The 25,952-nt window shown below is 39.9% G+C and overlaps 1 protein-coding gene across 1 annotated transcript in view; it reads right to left on the bottom strand.

The window, feature by feature from the left end:
* Nucleotides 1-12,568: 12,568 nt before the first annotated feature.
* The window catches only part of LOC113180271 (uncharacterized), a 47,003-nt gene continuing 33,619 nt past the window's right edge, over nt 12,569-25,952 (bottom strand). Inside the window, exons 6-10 of the mRNA XM_077800127.1 lie at nt 23,381-23,692; nt 22,093-22,293; nt 16,728-16,937; nt 15,518-15,733; nt 12,569-12,730 (exon numbers count right to left, since the gene is read on the bottom strand). Coding sequence (XP_077656253.1) covers nt 12,569-12,730; nt 15,518-15,733; nt 16,728-16,937; nt 22,093-22,293; nt 23,381-23,692 — 1,101 coding nt within the window. The remainder of the gene's footprint in view (nt 12,731-15,517; nt 15,734-16,727; nt 16,938-22,092; nt 22,294-23,380; nt 23,693-25,952) is intronic.

Raw genomic sequence — 25,952 nt, 5'->3', positions numbered from 1 at the left:
TACTAGTGATCAGAGATCAAATGAGGGAATACTTTTTGATAGTGTGCCTAGAAAGGCCTTCTGTGCTAAGATAAATGGGATTGTACTATATATTCTATTATATAACCTGATTTTATCATTAACAAGGCCATAAGTCTTAGCTTGGGCTGCTATAACAAAATACAGACTGGGTGACTTATAACAAGACACTTGTGTCTCACAGATCTGGAGCCAGAAAAGTTCAAGATCAAAATGCCATTCAATCATGATGAGTGTTCTCTTCCCATTTTAAAAATGGCTGCTTTTTCACTATGTCCTTACACAGCAGAGAGCTCTAGTTTCTCTCTCTCCCATCATGAGGCCCCACCTTCATGACCTCATCTAAACCTAATTACTTCTCATAAAAGCCTTCCCTTCAATAACATCATCAAATTAGGGGTTAAATCTTCAATGTGTCAGGCATGGTGGTGCATGCCTGTAATCCAAAGGACTTGGGAGGCTGAGGCAGGAGGATTGCAAGTTTGAGGCCAGTGTCAGCAACTAAGTGAGGATCTCAGCAATTTAATAAGACCTTGTCTCAAAATATAAAATAAAATGGACTGGGGATGTAGTTCAGTGGTAAAGCCACTAGAGTATTTTTATCTAGAGCAGTACTGTTGGCACACAGTGGCCACTTATTAAGTACTCGCTCAGGTCATACATAGACGTATCAAGGTGTCTGAGGTGCCAAAGGCAACAAATTTAGAGAGAAGGCATCTGGTTTGGGGCCTTGTACAGACACAGCTTTAGGCAATATTCTTTAAAGTTCACACTCTCACCTGTACAGTGGGGTTTATACCATATTCCTCAGCATAAGAGATAGTTCAAACAGTCAAGCTGGGCGTGGTGGCACACACCTGGAATCCCAGAGGTTCAGGTACATTGGCCGGGCAGTGCACACCACTGGACAGGGAGACCCCAACAGACTCCTTTAGGGGGTAAGGCGCTTCTTCTTCTTTCTTCTTTCTTCTTCTTCTTTCTTCTTCTTCTTCTTCTTCCTCCTCCTCCTCCTCCTCCTCCTCCTCCTCCTCCTCCTTCTTCCTTCTTTCTCCTCCTCCTTCTTCTTCTTCCTCCTTCTTCTTCTTCTTCCTCCTTCTTCTTCTTCCTCCTTCTTCTTCTTCCTCCTTCTCCTCCTTCTTCTTCTCCTCCTCCTTCTTCTTCTCCTCCTTCTTCTCCTTCTTGTTTTTCCTTTGCGATCGCTCAGAGCTTGGTTTTTGGCTTAGTGGAGAGCGTGAGCTCTCAGAGCCTTTCTGGTTTTTCGGTTTGGGTTGGCAGAGTGTGGTTGCCAGCGGAGAGCGTGAGCTCCCCCTGGCAGTGGTGGACATACGTGTCCTGAAGCCACAGGCCACGTCTTTCAAGGGACGCCTTGGAGGACTCTGGGAGGGACGGAAGTGCCCTCATCTGGTATATTCTGCTGCCAACCCGTCTGGTCTTGCTGACAATTCTTTCTCTCAGGTTGAATTCACTGTCTGTTTTTAATCTTTGCCTCTAAACTTGTGTTACACGTTTACTGTGTGTGTCTGTGTTTGTGTCACGTTTGTATTGTCCCTGTCTTTGTTCAAGTAACTTTCATTATGGGACAAAGCCATTCTACGCCTCTGTCCCTGACCCTTGATCACTGGACTGAAGTCCGCTTAAGGGCTCAGAATCTTTCTTTTTCAGTAAAACGCCTGACCTGGCAGACTCTCTGTGCCTCAGAATGGCCCGCCTTTGGAGTCGGATGGCCTCCAGAAGGATCTTTCTACTCCCCACTAATTCGAAAAGTCAGAGATATTGTTTTTCAGCCGGGGCCACATAGCCATCCAGATCAACAGCCGTATATCTTAACTTGGCAGGACCTCTGTGAATCTCCCCTTCCATGGGTGAAGCCTTTTCTTGTCCCTGTCCCCGCTCCTACTCCTCCCCCCAAGATTCTATCTCTCAAACCCTCTGCTCCTCCTCCACCCTCTGTTCTCCCTGAGTCTCAAGATTTGACTCTACTGGACTCTCCTCCCTTTCCTTATCCCCTGCCTTCGTTCCCCAATCCCCAACACCCTCTAAGTGATTCCCCTGCTGCTGACTCAGCCTCTCCACCTCAGGTTAAGCAGGCCCAGCACCCTCCAGATGACTTCCCCGAGACACACATAGCCCCTCCTCCCCTGGAGGAAGCTGGCCCGGCTAAAGGAACTCGCCGGCAGTGAATGACTAAAAACCCTGAAGCCCCCGTGATACTTCCCCTCCGTCCTTACGGGCCAATGATAGAGGATGGCCATGGTGGAGAAATGCAAGCCTACCAGTATTGGCCTTTCTCCTCTTCAGATCTATTTAAGTGGAAAAATAACAATCCCCCTTTTTCCGAGGACCCCACCCGGCTCACAGGTCTGATTGAGTCATTGATGTTTTCACACCAGCCTACTTGGGATGACTGCCAACAACTCTTAGGCACTCTCTTCATGACAGAGGAACGAGAGAGAATCCTCCTGGAAGCTAGGAAAAAAATATCCTCGGACCAGATGGGCGACCGACACAACTTCCCAACATAATCGAAGCCGACTTCCCCTTGAACCGACCCAACTGGGACCCCAACACCTTTGAAGGTAGGGAGCATCTGTCCACTTATCGCCGGGCTCTAATAGCGGGTCTCCAAGCAGCCGTTAGACAGCCAACTAATTTGGCCAAGGTAAGAGAGATTATTCAAGGGCCTAATGAATCTCCCTCTATGTTTTTGGAGAGAATTATGGAGGCATATAGGAGATATACTCCTTTTGATCCTCAGGCAGAGGATCAAAAGGCATCTGTTACGATGGCCTTTATTGGGCAAGCTGCCCTGGATATTAAAAGAAAATTACAACGCTTAGATGGATTACAAGATATGACTTTGAGAGATTTGGTCAGAGAAGCCGAGAAGGTATACTATAAGAGAGAAACTGAGGAAGAGAAGGAACAAAGGAGGGAGAAAGAAAGGGAGCAAAGGGAGGATGAAAGAAGCAAAAGACAGACTAAGGCATTGACTAAGGTCCTGGTCACAACAACAAATAGGCCAGAAGTTAAGAGACAGGGAGACAGAAAGGGATACCTGGGCCCACGCCAGAAGCCACCTCTGGCCTCAGATCAATGTGCCTAATGTAGAGAAAAAGGACACTGGGCCAAAGAGTGCCCTAGAAAGAAACAGCCACGCCAGCCAGCCATTCTAACTCTGGAGGATGACTAGGAAAGTCGGGGCTCGGATCCCCTCCCCGAGCTCAAGGTAACTTTTGAAGTGGAGGGGACTCCAATAAACTTTGAAGTGGATACAGGGGCAATATACTCAACCCTTAAGGCCCCATTGGGCCCTTTATCAACTAAAAGGTCTCTAGTTCAAGGGGCTAACAACAGTAAATATCGGGCTTGGACAACTAAGAGGACCATGGACCTGGGGAAAGGAAAAGTCCATCACTCCTTCCTGGTGATCCCAGAATGCCCAGCCCCATTGATGGGCAGAGATCTGCTCACTGAACTCCAGGCCAAAATAACTTTTAACCCTGAAGGCCCCCAAATGAAATTTCTAAATCCTTCAGTAAAAACTCCTATAGTCATGGCTTTAACTATGTCAGTAGAAGATGAACATCAACTCTTCACACCCCCCAAGACTGATCAAACAGGCAAGCTATCCCAGAAATGGATAACAGATTACCCAGATGCCTGGGCAGAAACTGCTGGGTTAGGCCTAGCCATAAAACAACCTCCAATAACAGTGGAGTTAAAAACCTCAGCCTCCCCAATTAATATTAAACAATATCCTCTGAGCAAAGAAGCTAAAGATGGGATAAGGCCTCATATTCAGAAATATCTGGCCTTAGGGGTCCTAAGGCCCTGTCAATCGGCCTGGAACACTCTCCTGCTACCAGTAAAAAAGCCAGGAACCAGGAACTATCGCCCCATTCAAGACCTAAGAGAGACCAACAACAGAGTGCAGGACATTCACCCCACAGTACCTAATCCGTACAATCTGCTTAGCACCCTGAACCCTGAGCGAAAATGGTATACTGTTCTGGACTTAAAAGATGCTTTCTTTTGCTTGCCTCTGCATAAAGATAGTCAGTTGCTGTTTGCTTTCAAATGGGTAAACCCAGAAACCGGAACGACTGATCAACTAACTTGGACCATACTCCCACAGGGGTTCAAAAACTCCCCCACTCTCTTTGATGAAGCCCTCCACAGAGATCTCAACAACTTCAGAACTACGCACCCCGAAGTCACCCTGCTTCAATATGTGGATGACCTGCTACTGGCAGCTGATACCAAGGAAAACTATACATTTTCAGGATGGATTGAAGCCTTCCCCACAAAAAAAAGAAAAGGGGGAAATGGTGGTCAAGAAGAAATATACGGCCTGCCTAAGGTAATAGGGTCTGATAATGGACCGGCATTCGTGGCCCAGGTAAGTCAGGGGTTAACTAGGACCCTGGGGATTAATTGGAAGTTACATTGTGCTTATAGACCCCAGAGCTCAGGACAGATAAAAAAATAAATAGAACCATTAAAGAGACCTTAACGAAATTAAGCTTGGAGACCGGCATAAAAGATTGGACCATGCTCCTGCCTTATGCACTGTTTCATAAAAGAAACACTCCCTCTGTTTCTTTGTGTAACCTCACACCCTATGAAATTCTCTATGGTGCCCCTCCTCCAGTAAGGGACCTAACCCCAACTCTAAGACCTAACAATCCCTTCCACACCCCCTTGCTTGACAGACTTAAAGCTCTTGAAAGAACCCAGCGATACCTGTAGAAACAGCTGGCCACTGCCTACCAACCTGGGAACGAAGGGACTCTGCACCGATATCAAGTGGGAGACTTCGTCTACATAAGACGACATCAGGTGTCATCCCTAGAACCCCGCTGGAAAGGACCATACCAGGTGCTACTTATAACACCTACAGCGGTAAAGGTAGACGGAATCACTTCCTGGATCCATGCCTCTCATCTCAAGCCTGCGCCCTGTCCAGACTCTGGCTGGAAATTGAAAAAGACTGGTAACTCTCTCAAATTGCGTATTCGCCGTGTGGATAGGGCTATGGACTCTCCCCTTGACCACCAGTAGTCCTAACCCTCATCAGCCCGTTCAGCAGCGATGGCTGATCACAAATCCTACTGGACAGGAAGTATAATCTATCTCGTATACAGCCCCCTTAGGGACCTGGTGGCCATCTCTCCACCCAGACATTTGTCAGCTGGCTATAGGTCTTTCCTACTGGGATATCCCTGTTGAAGAGGATCCCACTAAAATTCCATTAAATCCCTTCCGTACCATAGATAATAGAAACAAACATTATGGATGTAGGGACACGCGAGCCAAATGCAGGTTGGCTAACCTAGATTACTATGTTGCGGCGGACTATCAAAGCCACAAACAGTCACCGCTGTGTGGGGGAAAAACCGACTTCTTCTGTAAGTCATAAGGATGTAAACATACAGGGGCTACCTGATGGAACCCAAACCTCCGCAGGTTCTCAGACCATTGCCCCCTTGCTGAAGTAACAGGTACTGAGGTATCTCTCCACCCATTCACTCCTTTCTTCTCCTGTCAGTGCCCACACCGGGTCCCACCAGGTCCTCCTACCAGCTAACCCAAAGCTCCAACCAGCTGAGGAGAGCCCTCAGACCCCTATCCAAGATGTAATGAAAATGGCCTTTAAAGTTGCTTTGTCATCACTGAAAACAGGTTACTAAAAATTTAAAGTCCCTCACAGGCTTTTTGGGATACACACTCCAGTCTTCCCCTCTGCTCTACCTGTTCTACTACTCAAGTTTTTGTTGCTAGAAAAATCCCAAACCCTTTTCCCATTATTCTTTTACATCTCTCCTTCCTCATTCTCAGATCCACGGAGCTGCTCTCAGCACCGCCTTCCCTGTCCTCCCTCTCTGTACCAGGCCCACAGAAAAGTCTTAACTGACCTTCTCCAGAAGTCTTCACCACTGCTGACTTTAGGACTTTCAGCAAGAGTCCCTATAAAAGAGTTCAGTATAGATAAACTTCCTCTTTTCATGTTGCCCTGTTCTACTTGGCCACTGGCTGGAAAAATCAGCACTCCTAAGCTAGACACCCCCTTACTAGTTTTTCACAAAATATGTGAACAAGGCCTCTGGCCTTGAGCTGGGGCTTCACAGAGATGGCTACATTTCTAAGATAAAAAATTTATCAACTGGGCTCCATGGTAACAGCTGGCAGGAAGAAAAAGAAAAAATTCTCCCCCTCCCAGGTGTCCTTGAAAAGTTAACTTGCCCAGAACAGAGGAAAAAACAGAAACAAAAACTGCTTTTTGTGAACTTCTGCAGACTGTGAACTTCTGAGCCCCTTCCCTTACATGTTGAGTACAAAATTCTGAAACTACCTAAACTTGGGGTTCAGGAGATTAATTGATTACAACAGAAGCAATGCCCTCTGAATCCGGTTGCAACCAAATAGGACTGTTTCCCTGTCTTCAGTGCTATCTTAGGTGCCTTGCCTTGTCCATGCCTACAACAGTATAATTCTATATACTTAAACATTATTTATGTTTTCATAAAATGGTCAACAGATGTGATTAATTGTATAATGGTGCAGATGTTTCCCAGAGTGCTCTATCATGACGCAGGTTCATTTGAAGATCAAATAAGGGGACATACAACCCGGTTTCGCAGGGAACCTGTATCCCTCACTTTAGCCATCTTATTAGGAATGGGAATTGCTGCAGGGGTGGGCACAGGGACCACTGCCCTGGTCCGTGGGACACAACAAATGACCCAATTAGAAACAGCAATGGACCAAAACTTAAAGATATTAGAAACCTCCATCACAGCTTTGCAGGAATCTTTAACCTCTCTCTCTGAAGTTGTTTTACAGAACAGGCGAGGGTTGGACCTCCTCTTCATGAGAGAAGAGGGCCTTTGTGCTGCATTGAGGGAAGAATGTTGTTTTTATGCCGACCATACTGGAGTTGTAAAAGAATCTGAGTGAACTAAGAAGATGCTTTGAAGAGTGTCAGAGAGAGAGAGAGGCCCAAAAAGGGTGGTATGAGTCTTGGTACACAGTCCCCCTGGTTAACTACACTTTTATCAGCCCTGGCTGGTCCTTTAATAATTCTTATATTGTTGCTAACTCTAGGACCCTGTTTGCTCAACCGTGTAGTTTCCTTTCTCCAAGCCCAAATTGGACAAGTCAAACTTATGGTAATCAGACAACAATATACCCCACTAGCAGACACAGAATGTGACACCCCCCAATGATCACTTTTATGATTAAAAGTAGCCAGAAGACGGGCTGGGGATGTGGCTCAAGTGGTAGTGCGCTCGCCTGGCATGCGTGCGGCCCGGGTTGGATCCTCAGCACCACATACAGACAAAGATGCTGTGTCCGCCAAATACTGAAAAATAAATATTAAAGTTCTCTCTCTCTCTCCCTCTTAAAAAAAAAAAAAAAAAGTAGCCAGAAGAAGAAGTGGGGAATGAAAGGTTAATAAAATAGGTACTTGTCACTCAGTTTTTCTGTATGCTTAACAAAACACTGTTGGAATCTTGTTCCCAGGATGTGTTGTCCCCAACTGTGAACTGTTTGCTAATCTTGTTCCCAGAATGTGCTGTCCCCAACTGCCAAACTGCAGAATGCACTCCCTCACTAGGTTGCAGGCAAACTGCCCACTCGCCCTGACCCATCAATGAACTTCCCTCCCTGCCCTCTCCAAGAAAAGTATATAAGCTCTGCTTAAGCTGTTCTCAGGGCTCTATCTCTCTTCGCTCTAGTGAGCTCTGAGCCCCAGCATGCTGGTCCCCAAATAAACCCTTTTGCTGTTGCATGAGACAGTCTCTTGGTGGTCTCTTCCTCCGAAATTTCACCAGTCCCTTACAACCATGTAGTCCTCTTAGTTCACACTCTATCATGGTCGAAATTGACTAAGAACGCATTTTGTTGAAGTGTTCCTATCATAAATCCACACATGACCGTACACTAAAATCACTAAATCATACACTTAAAATGGGTGCATTTTTATGGTATGTAGATTATACCTCAACAAAACTGCCAATGAAACCAAACGAAATTTTCTAATTCCATATACGGGGGTACTGTAAAATATTCTCCGAATTTAAGTATAAGAAAAAAAATACCCAAAGAGCTCCCCAGCACCCACCCCCCAAAAAAGAACCCGAGTAATAATAAACCGCTGCCATTAGTTGAAACAGGCTACTTAAGAAACAGCTAATTGGTCAGGTCCTAAGTGATCTATCTGGACGACTGAACTATATGGGGGGTTTGTAACCCGGGCTCGGTAAGAACCTAGCCAGGGAGCTGGTGCAGAGAAAGCAGAGTCAGCGGACCCGGCGCCCAGCGGGACCGTCCTCACCCACACCCCAGCTGCCTTGTCGGTCCCGCAGGTTCCCGGAGCAAATGCCAAACTCAGTACTGCTCCGGGAGGGACGCCTACAGGGAGGAGCGTGCGCTCGGAGGGTCAACCTCATCTCGCGGACCCGCGGCCCGCGTCCGTGCTCCAACCCCAGGTCTGGGGCGGGGAACCACGCACCCTCCAGTTCGGTCACCCTCCCCAGCACAGCGGGGCTGAAACAGCCACGGGGCTTCAACCTTGGCTGGCACCAGGTTCTCTCACGAGTTTTTTTAAAAAGTCACTGGCTCCATCTCAGACCCTAGGAATGAGAGGCCAGCCCCGACCACTGTCGGTGGCGCCCAAACGACCAAGCTCAAGGTCTGCAGTCGCTGCTGCACCGGGCAGAGCAGACACAGCAAAGTGTCTCCAGGGCGCAGATTCGTAGCGGAGACGCGCCTCCAGAGCCCGCGAAAGGGATCCCGCCAGGCCGCCCCGCCCCGCCCCGCGCCCTGATTGGCTGGAACGGAGGCGGGTCCCACCCCAGTCAGAGGCGCGCTCTGCACCCGCTCTTTCCACCAACCTATCATTTCCCCAAATTTCTGACGGCCTTCGTTTTTTTCTTTTCTCTCTCCCGCCAGCAGCGTTGAGCATCAGCACCCACCACAGTTAAATACCCGACCCTTTCGCCGCACAGGCGCAGTAGTGCGGGTCCCTGAACTGTTGGACGCTAGCGGACTGTTCCGAGAAGTCGCTCCGCCAGTTTGGCCGCACCTACAGTGGGAATCCCATAAGGGACTCATGTACTAGAACGTGGTCGCCACGTAAGTGGAGGACTTGGGGCTGGGACGTTTTGCACCGTAGGACATTGAATAGGGTGTTCCCCTTTGCGGAAAGGGACACTTGTAGGGGAAAGGCGGGGCCAGGTGGCTGAGGGATGAGGCTGATCTCAGACTGTCAACGCCTGAGGACACGTTGTTTGGCTGTTGAGGAAAGGAGCCTGTATCAGAATGTACCTAGTGGCTGTGCCCACTGGCTCCTGTCTTTTGCGGGTAAAGAGCTCCTTTAATCTGACCAGAACATGTTCTGCCAGAGTAGTTGGGGCTGCCTGGAATCTCACAGTTAGAACTCAGGAATCCAGGTCACATTCTTTAACTTCGATATAAAATTCGAGTTCAAAGAAGTGCCAGGACTTTATCAAGTGTGCAAAGCTGTTTAGTGACAAGTTCAGTAAGAACAAGGTCTTACATCCCATTACTTTCTCCACCATACATACTTGAATCTTATCACCTTGCTTAAGAGAACCCCATAAATTTACCCCTTTTCCTCAAACCTATGTTTGCCATCTCTTAGGTTCTGGCCTCATAACCACCTTCTAGTTTCTGACCCTGAGAAATTTAGCATTTCAGTTGACTTCTTGTTCAATCCCAAAGGAGTTCTGAATGCTTAACCAATGCATTTGGTTGCCACACTTATTTACTTTTTTTTTTTTTTTTTTGGTAGATGAGAGTTTGGGACGATTATAAGCAATGCTGCCATAAATAATCTTGTAAATGTCTTTTTGTATAATATACACACATTTGCTAGTTATATATGTAGGAGTAGAATTGCCTATTCATAAAGCATAAATGTATTCAATTTTAGTAGTTGTTAACTATGGTAGGCACAATAAATAACTATGCTCTTATCCCTGGCACCTGTATTAAGTTGTATGGCAAAAAAGAATGAGGGTTGTTAATCATCTTAAAAAGGGACATCAGGGCTGGAGAGCACTTGCCTAGCAAGTGTGAGCCCTCAGTTCTATCCCTAGTATGACAAAGTAAACAATTTAAAAAGGGACTTAATTCTTGATTGCTCAGGTGGGCCCAATATAATCACAAGGGCTCTTATATGGGGAAGAGGGAGGCAAGTAGAGCAGAGGAGAAACAGAGAAATAGTAGTATGGCAAAATTGGGGTTGGCCTGATGACCCTGGATTTATTTCTGTGGTACTGGAAATTGTACCCAGAGATGCTCTACCACCACCCCCTTTTTATTTTTGAGACATGTCTTTCTAAGTTGCTGGGGTTGCGCTCAAACTTTCAGGTCCTCCTGCCTCAGCCTCCAGAGTCACTGGGATTACAGGCATGCCCTACTGCACCCTACTGACCCTAGATTTAAAGATGGAGGAAGGAGGCAATGAGCCAATAATGTTGGCAACCTCTAGAAGTTGGAAAAGGCAAAGAAAAAGATTTTCCTCTTTCCTGAGGGACACAGCTCTACCAACAACTTGATTTTTAAGCCCAGTGAGACCTCCAAAACTATAAGATAAAAAATTTGTATTTATTATCTTAATTTTTCTACTTATATATTTACCTATTTTTATTTCAGCCAACAAGCTTTATTTGTTATGGTGACCCAGGAAATTAATTAACAGTTTTCCCAAGTATTTTATCAATTTTTATACTTAGGAAGCTTTGAGAAAAATAACTGAGCTGGAACCTCTAATAGGACTAGAAAAAAGAAAGTTTATTAGGTGATTCTGATGCATCTTGAGAACCAGTTATCTAAACACTTTATCTACATCTGTCCTTGAAGAACAATGTGCAGTGATTTGGATTGAGAGCATTTCTAGAAAAAATTGTCCCAGATATTTGAAGGGTAACTCTCCCTAACTTGCTCAGAATTAACACAGTTAACACTTTTTACAATCCCTCTTCTGTGAATAGCCAGTTCCTGTTCCAGGCAGGGTGTACCCCACATTTTCTCTTTTGCTAGACCAAGAATATTACTCCCCACCCCCATATACTGGGATTAAACCAAGGATCAAGGAAATTCTTCAGAGGAAGGATAAGCAAGTTTTTTTTTATGTTCCAGCCATGTATCCTAAAGTCCAGGGAAAGAGTGCCTTATTCCTCAGGTTTGCACGTCAGCTTCCTTGGTAGGGATACCAACTGATGGGCCTCACTTGGCAGTAAATTTACAAAAGTTCTGGGCAGTTTTTATCACAAAGATGTTATCAAAAGAAACAAAGTGATCAAATGTTGAAATTATAAACTACTTGAAACTAGTACTCATGTACTTTCCTGATAGATGTTAAATATCACTGTTTCCCCTTAAATTTTGAAATATTTCAACTAAGAATACAAGTTTCTGATTCACATTCTGCTTAAAATCCTGTAATTCTTGAAGTATATCAAGATTCCTTGGCATACAGTTTGAGAGTCACAACTATGATGATTTAGAAGGTGATTCTCATTTTTCCTTAAATGGGTATTTTATATAATCATTTTCTTCCAAAGTGCTACTTCTGTAAGGTCCAATATAATCTGATCCCTCCCATGCTAAGGAGCCCTCCAAAACTAAGCCAAACAGGAGACCCTTTGCAGTGACCACAACAGACACTGAATCCCACACGCTTGTTCAGATTCTGACCTGTTCCCACAGAGGACATATTGGGTAAATCTAAGACCACCTTGGAAGATGAACAATTTCCTACTTTAAATGAAATATATTAGAAATTATACTATTTTTAAAAAGCCCATAAACTTAGAAATCAACCTACCATTAGGGAAACACTGACAGACACTATTAAATGTTAGGAAAATAAAAAACAATTAGGTCTATTGCCTGACAAGAATTGTCAAAGACCTTCCTACCCCTCAACATTTCATATTTGCTATTCATACTCTGTTAATAAAATGTATAAGATAGATTCAAATTACAGAATTTAACTTTACCTGGATTCTTAAGGGGGATTTTATTTTTAGTTGTAGATGGACACAATACTTTATTTACTTATTTTTAAGTGGTGCTGAGGATCGAACCTAGTGCCTCACACATGCAAGGCAATCACTATACCACTTAGCTACAGCCATAGCCACAGGCCCTCTTAAAGGGTTTTTTTTTTTTAACTCAATAACTTGTTCATTCTAGAAACATACTGTTAACTATGAATATAAATATTTCAACTAAGAATACAAGTTTCTGATTCGCATTCTGCTAAAAATATAGCTAGTGATTAAAGGTCATTAGATAATTATTATGTATTACAAAGTAGCAATCCAAACTAGACTATAATAAAGGTATTGAACAAGATTATTTACAAAGACATGTTAAGTGCCAAACATCACAGGAGAGAAGAGACTTAAGTAAAATTTTTCCACTGCATTTTATTCATGATACAGCATATTCAAGATGCCGTAGGAAACAGCTATATCTGCTCAGTTCTTGGCAGCAATTAAAAGGCAGAACTTGTTTATTCATTATCTTGTCCAGTCTCACAATCAGAAGCAATCTTTGATTTGTTAGATATTTCATAAACTTGTATAATAAGCTTTAACTGATTGATGATTTCTTTGTCTGCTGTTTTCATGTCAAATCCCAACATCTTCAAAATAGTTTCTCGAAAGTCGCCAAGCTATAAAGAACCACCCACAAAAATCAAGATATGTCATTAGTTTCAGTTACCAATTTATTTTGCACAATGAAATTAATATTAGAAATTTGGTCTTATTCAGCTTTTCTTTTTAAATGTAATATATACTACATTCAAATGGTATTTTTAAGCTAGAAAATTAGTCTCTTCTATTCCAATAATTCTTTAAAATTTCCTTTATATTTTTCTTATGTTTACACTTTAGTAGATTAGACCTATTTTTTTTACATCTTAATGTTTTTCACCCATAAGGCAATTAAATTTTGTTGCTGCTGCTGTTTGAGATGGGGATTTTACCAAATTGCCCAGGCTGGCCTCCAACCCTTGGGCTCAAGTGACCCTCCAGCCTCAGCCTCTTAAGGAACTGGGACAACATATGCACAACCACACTTTTTAGACTTCTGGTGTGCTTTATGATAATAGAAGTCCCTTAAATATATATCCATTCATACTCCAAAAGCCACAGTGATCTAGAAAGAGCACAAATAAAAACCACCCATAAGGGGCTAGGGATGTGGCTCAAGTGGTAGCACACTCGCCTAGCATGTGTGAGGCACTGGGTTCAATTCTCAGCAGCACCACATAAAAAATAAAATAAAGATATTGTGTCCACTTAAAACTAAAAAAAAAAAAATCACCCATAAATCCATGCTTAAAACAACTAAAGAATATCACAGCCTTCAATCTGCATTGAGTGGAAATGAATATCCTAAACTAGTAGGGGCAGCTCTAGAGGAGGGTGCTACTCGTTTCCACTGTTGTAGAACACAGATAGCCTTACCCCCAGGAAATGGGATAGTTCTCAAATGGGGAAATACAGAGAATAAATCTGAAACCTGATAGTGAGGAAGGAAAAGAAAGAGGCCTGAAAGCATAAAGACCAGAAATGGTAGTTCTAGAGGGCAAGGGGAGGTTGGAGAGTTTGGAAGGGTGAAGTGTTTCTTAGTGGCTTGGTAATAAAGGAAAAGGAAGAAGTAAACAATGAAATTAAAAGACATAGACAAACAGGAGAGTATGGCAGAATCATACATCACACAAATTCCTACTCCCAAAATAAAAGGCTTGTTCTAGTGAACTTCAAAAACTGCATCTACCACCTCAACAAAAGAGGGCGGTATTGAGTTAAGAAACCTAGTAAGTAAACCCAACCTACAGCTACTAAAGAAGAAACATGAAAAAAAGGACAATTAAAAGGATTTCAAATTGAACAGATAAATGGCAAATTAATATCCATAGAGAATTGCTTTAGGAAGAGTCAGGTGGAGTGTCACATGCCTATAATCCCAGCAACTTGGTAGGCTGAGGATAGGAGGATTCCAAGTTTCAGGCCAGCCTCAGCAACTTAGTGAGAACCTGTCTCAAAATAAAAAGGCCTGGGGATGTAGCTCAGTAGTAAAGCTCCCTTGGGTTCAATCCTCAGTTCTCCCTCAAAAATAATTGCTTTAAGAATAAGCAGTATTATCAAAACTGTTTAGGTGATGAAAATATGCCCCCCCACACACAAAAAAAAAACAGTCACAAAGCACAGGAAACATGTTTGACACAAAACCCTGAAGTGAATTAAATCTTAATTAAATGAGGATTTGAAGACATGGAAAACAACAACAACACCTTTCTTTGAATTATACGTTTAATAATTCAGAATAAAACCATGTCCAAGATGTCTAATGAATACAGAAGATATGATCATTGAAATCAGGCAATAATAGAAAATCTTTTCAGAAATGAGGCGTGAACTACAAAGTGACCAAAGGAGGGCCGGGGTTATGGCTCGGTGGTAGAGCACTTGCCTAGCATGTGGTGAGGCACTGGGTTCAATCCCTGGCACATTTAAAAAAAAAAAAAGTGACCAAAGGGGAATAGACTTTACTGAAAATTTTTGTTTTTTTAATCAAAACAGGGTCTCAGTAAGTTGGTTAGGGCCTTGCTAAGTTTCCAAGGCTGGCTTTGAACTTGTGATCCTCTTGTCCCAGCCTCCTGAGTCTGCTTTGAGCATATCATCAAGAATTTGGAAAAGTTTCAAATTTTTTAAGCAACTAATATGGAGATGTGGCATATACTTTAAGAGTGGCCCAAAATGATCAGTTAGCCTTTTAAAAAGTCTGTTAAAATATTTGCCTTGTAGTGAAGCCCTGGGATTGGATCCCAAGCACTGAAAAGAAAAGGAACAAGAAAAAGAGGAAAAAAAGGAAGGAAGAGAAAAGGAAACAAATTTGCTTTATAAGTATAGTGAAAAATCTAAGCAAGTTTAGAAGTGTCATTCTATTCTAGAATGTGACACAAACAATAACATACATGGTTTCCTCTGAGCTTCCATTCTCTAACATGACCCTATCCTCCAAACTAAAATAATCACATATCCCATTCCTAAGCCATTGTGGGATTCTCCAGGGAGAAACACTTGATTTAAGCCTGCCCAATAAGATTCCTTCTGGAATTTTTCTCTCCCATTACAAGAACTAAATATGAAACTCCATGGCTGTCATTGACCATACTTCCTGTCATAGGAAAAAAAAAAAAAAAAAACCACTGGTAGTCAGACAAACTGTCACACAGATGCCAAGAAGACAGTGAAAAGGGTCCTGTAAAGTGCCTGGTGCTAGTCCTGGGGCCTAGGTTCATCTCTGACTTCACAGAGATTAGTTTAACCTGTTTTTGATTCCATAAGTCAATAAATTCTGTTTTGTCTAAGTTAGTTAGTGTAAGTTGAGGTGGGTGTGTTTATCATTCCAACTAAATTAGCTTTAATATAGTTAAAAGAAAAAAAACCTCTTGTTCTTGTCCTGACACTTCAAGCTCGTTCTTGGCTATAGAGAGCTCAGGAGTGACAGTATCAAACATCTGACGGGCCTTCTCTTTGTCTGATCTTGCTTCTTGCTCTGCAGAGTCGGATGTAGTTTTCAAATCATCTATATTCATAACTACCTTCTCCTTCATTGTTTCAACTTTTGTTAAAGATTGCCTGAGCTTCATAATTGTTTTGTCCTATGAGAGGGTAAAATGTGAATGAAAGAGAGGAGATGACTGTGAGTTGATCTCCTATAAAAAACAGACAGGCTTGATAACTCGTGTTTTTTTTTTTTCCCATCTCTCTTTGAAAAGAGGTATGATTATGACTTAGATCTGAAATTTCCTCCAAAATCTCATGTGTTGAAGGGTGTGTCATCACAGATCCAAAAACAATAGAGCCAGTGATCCTGGTCTGAAACCTCTGAAACCATGAGCCAAAATAAATCTTTTTCTCTTTTTTTTTTTAAGTTGATTATCTCTGGTATTTTGTCACAGCAATGAAAAGCTGATAACCACATATGGAAAAGAGAAATAGTCCACAATTTTTCATTTAAGAGGCATTTCTACCTTTCATAATCATTTAGCATTTATATAAACTGAATTCATGGATTTAAAGAAGCTTAACACATTTTCCATGTCCTTAAAGGTCTTACAGCCTACATTAAACAAATATAGAAGTGGATAAAATAATTGGTTCTACAGTAAGAAAAATATTGGTGATAAAATAGCATATCAGTTGATCAATTATTTAGTGTGCATTTGGCTTAACTCAGTCTATTTTTGATATAGGAAAACTGAATCTAGCTCCAAAGAAGAGAAAAAATTATCCATTAACCCAATAAGAAACTACAATAAAACTAAAACAAAAAGCAGCAAGAGATTTAAAATCATAACATTCAGAATACCAGTTACATTTGAGAAATAGGGAGGAGGATACCTGGGGGCTTTAGTGGGATTGGTAATATTCTGTTTTCTAAAATGATTGATGGATTCACAGGCATCCAATTTTATTTTCCTATAGTAATACATATTATAAAATAGCATTATATATTAATGTTACATATTATTCTGTTTGTATATAAAATTATTTTAATTTATTCTTTAAAAAGTTCAATGAGAGCTAATGCAGTTAAATAGGAATGGACCAAAACTTTTATGAATTTTTGAAAACTTCATTTCCTTTACTTACTTTAAGGACATTTATTTTTGTCAGTTGAGTTTTCATATTTTTATTTGATAATTTCAAATCACTGAGCTGTTTCTGAAGTTTCTGAATTTTTTCCTCCAATATTGGCGTTGTAATAATCTGTAAATTTTGCCGAATATTCAACAACATCTCTAATTGTTTGAACTTCTTGTTATGCTTATCTACTTGAGAATTCAGAGTTCTGAAGTTGTCCTTTGCAGAAATTAACAGTATTGAAATAAATAATTGGCTTTAAAATGTTCTATACTAGCATAAAACCAATCTATTCTAGAACAATAAACTGTAGGCTTAATAATATTTGCATAAGTAAAATATCTTTTCAACATAAATACACATTATTAAGATAATCGGGAGACTAAAATGTTACAATAAAAGTGATGACTATTGCTATCAAGGGTAACAGTTTAGCAATAGTGTAGATTAATTCTTCTTTTCTAGGAATGTATTCTAAGAAAATAATGAGTATTTGTATAAAGATTCATGTACAGAGATATTCTTTACTACTGTATTCATAATGAAAAATAAAAAAATACAAATGTCAGGAAAATTACATATGGTAATAATACATTCCCTAGAAATTATTTTAAAATATTTATTAAAAGAAAATAATAATATATAGTTAAATGAAAGAAACAGGATTAAGAAAAACTATACTTATCTCAGTTGTTACAAATATGCACTGAGGAGCTGGGGCTGTAGCTCAGTAATAGAGTGCTTACCTCTCATGTGTGGGGCACTGGGTTCAATCCTCAGTACCACATAAAAATAAATAAAGGTATTGTGTCCATCTAAAACTAAGAAAATATTTTTTAAAAAATGCATGAAGAGCCAGGCATGGTGACACACTCCTGTGAGTCCAGTGACTCAGAAGATTGAAACAGGAGATTGCAAGTTCAAAGCCAACCTTAGCAACTTAGTGAGACCCTGAGTAACTTAGTGAGACACTGTCTCTAAATAAAAAATAAAAATGGTTGGGGATGTGGCTCAGTGGCAAAACACCCCTGGGTTCAATTCCCAGTACCAAACAAACAAACCGGACAAAAATAATATGTATGGAAAGTAATCAAAAGAAAACATTATAATATGATATATGATAACACCAGTTATTTCCAAATGGTGGAATTACTGGTGATTTTGGTCTTATTCTTTTCCTATTCTGTGCTTTATAAATCTTTATAATGCACATGAATTAATTTTATTATGAGAAAAAAATAGTTATTTAAAATATCTTGACAAATGTAGCAAATGTATTAAAACATTCAAAGAAACAAAATAGATAACACTGGATAACAAAAATAAGAATGGCACATTTTTCTCAATAACAACACTGGAGCCCCAAAGATAATTAGAAGAATTAATGTTTTCTAATCTCTTAGTGAACTCAATTATCAATCGAATGTGAAGATTTTTTTTAAAAGACCTTTTTATTTATGCAAGTACTCAAAGAAAAAAGTATCTTTCCCACGGTATCATTTCTTAGGAAGTTATTGGAAGATATATCCAAGCAAAATGAGAAAGTAAACCAAAAAAAAAAAAAAAGATATGAGATTCAGAGATTAGAGAAGAAAAGTCACAGGATCACAGCTAGGTCCAGACCCATAGAGTAAAAATCAAGATCCCCAGTCTGAAGGAAGAAAATGAAAATTTTGAGAGAGGGGGGGAAAAAATGTCATATTTTTATAGACTAGTGGATCATTTGTTACAATATTTAAGGGAAAAACAAATGAATGTTGAAAATTACACATATGAAAACACAAGGAAAAGTGGAATGCAAGAAAGGACATGTAAGAAGAACATAGTACTTTGTACTTTTGTAAATATTTAGTTGTCATAGTGAAGTAAATATTGATTATGGATCTCTCCCCAAATATCAATATATCAACTATATTTGGGAAATAGCTAGATGGGAAAGTGGTATAAGAGAGATAAAACTTTAATATGAAATCAACAGATAATGTCTGAAATAGAAAATTCAAGATGTAGTAGTATAAAATTATTTAGGGAAATGAAGGTACTACCAGAAGCAACAATCAAAAGAGTTAAAAATAAACAGCCCTTGTTCTATCTTGTCTCCAGGGAAGTCTGGAACTCTTGTACTGTATTTTGGTCAAAAGAGGAGTTAAGCATACTAAATAGTAAAATTTTCTATGTACTTTTTATAGTCTGTTTAAATATCCCCAGGAGAAATCCTGTTATTAAAAATGTATGGACTTAAAAAAAAACAAAAAGCAAAAAAACACAGCCTTGCCCTACATTTCACTTAATGGCAGATGAAGAATTAGTTCCACAGAACACGTTTAAAAGAACAACAAATGAGATGGATTCAAACTAAAAAGCTTCTTCTCGGCAAAGGAAACTATCAATAACGTGAAGAGAGAGCCCACAGAGTGGGAGAACATCTCTATTACATGCACATCAGATAGAGCACTAATCTGCAGGATATATGAAAAACTCCAAAAACTTAATACCCCAAAACCAACCCAATCAATAAGTGGAGTAAGGAACTGAGCAGACACTTCTCAGAAGATATAAAAACAATCAACAAATATATGAAAAATGTTCAACATCTCTAGCAATTAGAGAAATGCATATCAAAACTACTGTAAGATTTCATCTCATTCCAGTCAGAATGGCAATTATCAAGAATACACTCAACAATAAATGTTGGCGAGGATGTGAGGGGAAAGGCACACTCATACATTGCTGGTGGCACTGCAAATTGGTGTAACCACTCTGGAAAGCAGTGTGGAGATTCCTTAGAAAACCTAGAATGAGGGTTGGAGTTGTGGCTCAGTGGCAGAGAGCTCGCCTAGCATGTGTGAGGCACTGGGTTCGATCCTCAGCAACACATAAATATAAAAAATAAAGATATTGTATAAGTAAAAGTAAAAAATAAATATAAAAAAAAGAAAACCTATAATGAAACCACCATTTGACCCAGTCATCCCACTCCTTCCTTGGTCTATACCCAAAGGATTTAAAATCAGCATACTATAATGACACAGCCACATCAATGTTTATAGAGGCTCAATTCACAATAGCTAAACTGTGGAACCAACCTAGATGCCCTTCAAAAGATGAATGGATAAAGAAACTATGGTATATGTACACAATGGAATATTACTCAGCATTAAAAGAGAATAAAATTATGGCATTTTCAGGTAAATGGATGGAGTTGGATAACATCATCATGCTAAGCAAAGTAAACCAATCCCCAAAAACCAAAGGCTAAATGTTCTCTCTGATAAGTGGATGCTGATCCTTAATGGGGGGAGGGAGAATGGGAAAAATGGAGGCAAAATGGAGGCACTTTGGATTGGGTAAAGGGGAGAGGAGGAGGGGAAGGGCCATGGGGGTAGGTTAGAGAGTGGAATGATACAGACTCATTACCCTAGGTAAATGTATGATTGCACAAATGGTGCGACTCTACATCATGTACAACCAGAGAAATGAAAGGTCTGAGGAAGTGGCTCAGTGGTAAAGCATCTTGGGTTCAATTTCTAGTACCCATAAATAAATAAATATTAATATATTGATGGGTCACTTTTTCAGATATTAATAATCTACATATTTATAATTTTGGTGATTGACATTGTTTGATAATTTGGTATGTTTCATTTGCAGATCTTATTTCATATTCCCCATTAGGATTTTGCAATGTCCATATAAGTCCTATATAAATCCTATATGTTTCTGGTACAATTTATTCTTGGTTACTACAAAGAATGCTTGTATACACAATTGGTTACTGATAAGAAAGAGGAAGAAAGAGGGCTAAAAAATTATTATTTTTTCTTAAAATCTTTTAACATGATTAAAAGGGTTGTGGAAATCATATGTTATTAGCTCCCCCCCACACTTTACTGGGAATTGAAACCTAGGGTACCCTATCATTAAGCTATATCCCTAGCCTTTTCATTTTTTATTTGAGACAGGGTCTCACTAAGTTGATGAGGCTGGCCCTTGAACTTGCGATCCTTCTGCCTCAGCATCCTGAGTAGCTAGGATTCCAGGCACGTGCAACTACGCCTGGATTGCATATTCTTAAATTTCAATATAGCATTTAAAATAATTTTGTGTGGAAATGAATCATTATCAGTCACATACGTAAGAGCAGAGATAGAAGCTGCACTCATCTTTGAATACTATGGAATATGTCTTTTTTCCCCCGGTACTGGGTTTGAACCCAGATGTAGTTTTCCATTGAGCTGTATCCCCAGTTTTTTTATTTTGGTTTTTGTTTTGTCTTTTTTTTTTTCCTAAGATAGGGTCTTGCTAAATTGCTGAAGCTAGTTTCAATTTGCAATTCTCCAGCCTCAGCTTCTTTAGATGTAAAGTTGTACACAGATGGGATTATAGGTGTGTACCACTGTATTGGTTTATGGATATTTTTTTTAAACAACATTTCCTAAAGTGCTGGAAGAAAAACTTAGAGCTCCAGCCAGAGGTATAGCTCAATGGTAGAATGCTTGCCTACCATCCAGCACTGCAAAAAGAAAAAAAAAAAGAGTTTCATAAATATTGGATTGGAGCTGAGGATATAGCTCAGTGATAGAGTGCTTACTTAGCATACTTGAGGGCCTTGGTTTAATCCTCAGCACCACAAAAATTTAAAAATTAAAAAAAATGTACATATGTGTGCATATATATATATATGTGTGTGTGTGTGTGTGTGTGTGTGTGTGTGTATTGGATGCATGAATGGGCTGAAAGGCCAACTGAGTCATTAGTAAATAAGTGAGTGATATTACACCTTGAGCCACAGCAATTATAGAAATAGTATAAAATAGGTTAAGGTTCGACAGGTAATTCAGTGAAGAGGTAGCAAAATAGAAACAGGACTTCCTGAAAACAAATTGAATTGCAACCTACTCGTTTCCATCCCACTTTTAGGACTGCCTTTTTCCTTATACATTCAGGGAAGCAGAAATTGGAGAAGATAACAGTTAATACAGTAATTATTCAAGGAATATCATTAATACACCTCACTGATACTCATCATATTTAGCTGTCACTGTGCCTGAAATTCCACCATTAGAGAATCATTCCTTGGCATTCCTTTCCTTCTAATTCTCTTCTAAAAGTATATTAAGATATTTATTAACATATCTGTCATAATAAACATCAAATATGTGCACAGTAAGGAAATGGAGATATGGAAAGAGGGGAGGCTTTTTGATAAAATCAGAAACTTCAAGGATCTATAGCAAATCCTCCCCTTTTCCATTAGGAGAAGTATATATAGTATGAATAGCTTTAAACATTAAATAATGTTAAAGTCATTAATAAAATAAAATATGATCATTTCCTTTATCAAATAAATGCCTATGCTTCAGTATATTCTTACTTTATTCCTGTCCAAGTCTGATTTCCTTTGAAAAAAGTCATTGATACCAATGTTTCCATCTAGACGTTTCAAGGGTTTTTTTTGTTCCCTATAATTTTCTCCACCCTGAGGTGATTCTTGAGCAGTTTCTTCGTAAATCTGATGCAGCTGTTCCAATTGCTTAGTGAGCATCTGAATTTCCTGCTGTAGGCCTTCCGTTCTCTTTTTAAAAAAGGAGATATTTTTCAAAAACTTCCTGATGATCCATGCTTTCTGCATCATTTCAAAACTGTATGTTCTAATTATATTGATTTTGTGATGACATTAAATTACAAAATAGATGAATAGGGAAGCCTTTTAAGAGATACTTTTAAGAGATTTTTAGTACTGAGGAAGTTGTATAGTGAATTTTAAGTATGCAGGGTTTTTTGGGTTTGCTTTTTTAAAAATGGATGGGGTTGGAATATAATTCAGTGGTAGAGTGCTTGCCTAGCATGCACAACGCCCTGAGTTTAATCCTCAGCACTGCCACTGTCCCTGCCCCCACCCCCAAAAAAAACCAAAATTGGAACACAGATTATTGTGCAGTAGGTTTCACTAACACATTGAATTTAAAAAATACTTATCATCAGCTGAATTCCAGGGTGAGGAATCACAAAACTTTGCTAAAATGACACAGACAAGAAGATATATCCACATGAATATGTTGATTCAGTCTTTTGATAGACTTGACCAGTAAATTAAACTAACTAATCTGAAATTTATTTATGAATGTGTTTTTGATACTGGGACAGAGCCAAGGGCCTCATGCATGCTAAGCACATGCTCTACCAGTAAGCTACACCCCAGACCTGACAAGTTGTTTAACTGCACCAACTAAACTAACCAGTGTTGGAGCATTATGAAAATACTATCTTCCCATAGCAATATTTTTAAGTTAATATTTATTGAACTTATACCAAACTGTACTAAGCATTTACCATGTATTATCCACTCTGTGAGACAGGAACTATACCCCTCTCCACCATTTTACAGATGAAATGGAGGCACAGAGAGAATAAGTAATCTGCCCAGGATCACACAGCTAGCTAAGGGCAGAGCTGGGATTCATAGCAGGCCTCTGTGCTCTTAGTGACTATGCTATACTTTTTCCAGTGTCGTAAGATGACCTATTTCTCTTCTTTCACTATGGAAATACAATCAAAATTACAACTCAGAGCCATACAGTATACTAAATTAGATAATAGCAAAGTCTATATCTTAAAAGAATCAAATAGGAAAAAAATAACTTTTCTTTTGATGTACTTACAGATTTCCAAGAGAGTTCATTTTCACTGATTTCCAGTATCCTTTCTTTCACAGCTTCCTCTGTGGCTGGTATGGGAACAATGCTATCACTCAGAAGAGTAGACAATTGACTGAGGAAATTCTGATATTGAGATTGTGCAGTTTCAGTTTCCCATCCGCATGAATATGGCTGTCTGTCTAACTCTGATGCTTGTTTATCCTCTTGTATCAAATCTTGTTGACATCCATCCCAAATTTTCTGCTTGTGATTTGGTTCTTCAGTATGAAAAATGTCTCTCTCAAAGTTGTTGGCCAGGAAAGCTTCGGTCTTATCCTAAATATGCACAAGTTAAACTTCTCACTTGAAATTAAATACAAAGACTTCTATTTTCCTTCTTTTGAACTACAAAATATAGCAGTAGCACAAAACTTCAGGAGACCCTCAAGAGAAAGAATTAAGACTCACAAGAGAAACTTGGGCATATATTCAAAATAACAAATGGGAACAGCAAAAGTAGAAATTAAGCTTAAAGAAGCAGCTAACCAAAAATCCCCAGTTGATGAAGGTAGAAAAAATTGAGCTAAAAAGTGTAGAAGGAATGATAGGAATGTAAAAAAAAATCATCATCATCATTTTGTAATTCCTAATGTAATAACTGATCTAAGCAAGAATCAGCAATGATGGGCTGGGATTGTGGCTCAGTGGCAGAGTGCTTGCCTCACAAGTATGAGGCATTGGGTTTGATCTTCAGCACCATATGACAATAAATAAAATAAAGGTATTGTGCCCATCTACAACTAAAAAATTTTTTTAAATCATCAATGAATGCTAAGACCATTAGTGAAAAGTTGGCAGAGAATTATCAAATATAATTTAATAAAAACAACCGTGATAACATGAGAGTATAAATGAAAGTCATATTTCTTTTCCCTAACCTTTCCTTTATGCTCCTGTAGTCATTCTGCTTCCATTGTAAACATGACAGGAAAAAAAAAATTACAGATAATGCATGTACCTCTTTCCCTTACCTCCCACAGCAGAATTCCACCTTATAACTTCAACAAGGCTTTCTTCCCAACTTCCTGTCACCTTCAGTTCTGGGAGCTAAGTAAGCAAGTTCAGTTTCTGGGCTTTTTGTTATGAAACTGAGAAATTCAAGGAGAGCAAAAATTGTGGAAGTAATGGTGGGTTTGTATCACTAAAAGCTTAGGAAGAAACAGCCACAGGAATAAAGACTAAGGGAAGAAAAAGTCAGAACTGCATGAACTTTGACTCTGTGAGAGTTTTTCAGAAATGTGTGAGTTTTACAACAATATTTGAGAGAGAGAGAGAGAGAGAGAGAGAGAGAGAGAGAGAGAGAGAGAGAGAGACTGTGAATTCTAAATTACTTGAGAGAGGCAAATAAAGAATACTTCAAAACACTTTGAAAGTAGTTGCTGAATTTTTTTAATGAAACTCCTCCCATTAATCAGATCGTATAGGATCTTGTCTTACTTTCAGATTTAAACATTTTAATTTATTTATTTGCTACTAGATAGAGAACCCAGGGGCACTTTACACTGAGCTACATCTCCAGCCCTTTTTATTTTTTATTTTGAGACAGAGTTTCATGAAGTTATTGAGGCTGACCTCAAAGTTTGGATCCTTCTGTCTCAGCCTCCCAAGTAACTGGAGGGGAGGTTAAGGTGTGTACCACCATGCCAGGTTCTAGATTCACATTATATAATAAACTAAGGATTTCACAATAAACTTTCACCACTTCCTGGACAACATCTGGCTCCCCTTCTTTTCCTTCAGACTTCTATAATACCTTCAACTCATCCTATCAATCACTGTCTACCTAAAGCCCAGGCTCACTTCCTTCCTCTAAACCCAACTTACATCATCATTCTAGATGTCAATGACCAATGGAGATGACCCACCAATTTAGCTTCATGATTCCTGTGCCCCAGTGACCTTCACTTCTATTCTCCTCTTCAACCACCTACACTCAGATGCACTAACCCAGATTTTGTCAGCCGCAGGTACTAATCCATACCAGAAATTTAAACTCCAATATTTTGGGGGCTAGGAGTACAGCTCAGTGGTAGAGCACTTGCCTAGCATGTGTGAGACCCTAGGTTTGATTCCAAGCACTGCAAAAACAAACACGCAAACAAATCCGATATTTCACTCTCACCATCACCTCTTTCCCAGTTATCTCACAGCCCCATTTCCGCTAACCTTTTCTTTAGAATCAGAGAGATCTTCAGATCCTTCTTGCATATTCTTCCCATGTATCAGAACAGCTTCCAGCCTGCCACACTCTCCTCCTTCCTTTTATCTTCCATTAAGAAGAGGGCAGCTGAGTGTGGGAGTGCATGCCTGTAATCCTAGTGACTGGGGAGGCTGAGGCAGGAGGATCACAAGTTTGAGGCCAGTCTCAGCAACTTAGTGAGAACTTGTCTCAAAACAAAAAAGGATGTAACTCAGTGGTAAAACCCTCCTGGGTTCAATCCGAGAGAGAGAGAGAGAGAGAGAGAGAGAGAGAGAGAGAGAGAGAGAGAGAGAACACTAACCAATAAGTTACTCAACTCTACACATTATTTTCTGG

This window comes from Urocitellus parryii, chromosome 6, assembly GCF_045843805.1.
Source record: "Urocitellus parryii isolate mUroPar1 chromosome 6, mUroPar1.hap1, whole genome shotgun sequence".
Taxonomy (NCBI): Eukaryota; Metazoa; Chordata; class Mammalia; order Rodentia; family Sciuridae; genus Urocitellus; species Urocitellus parryii.
Note: the sequence above shows the minus strand (reverse complement) of the source record. Positions and strands in the feature narration are given on the sequence as shown.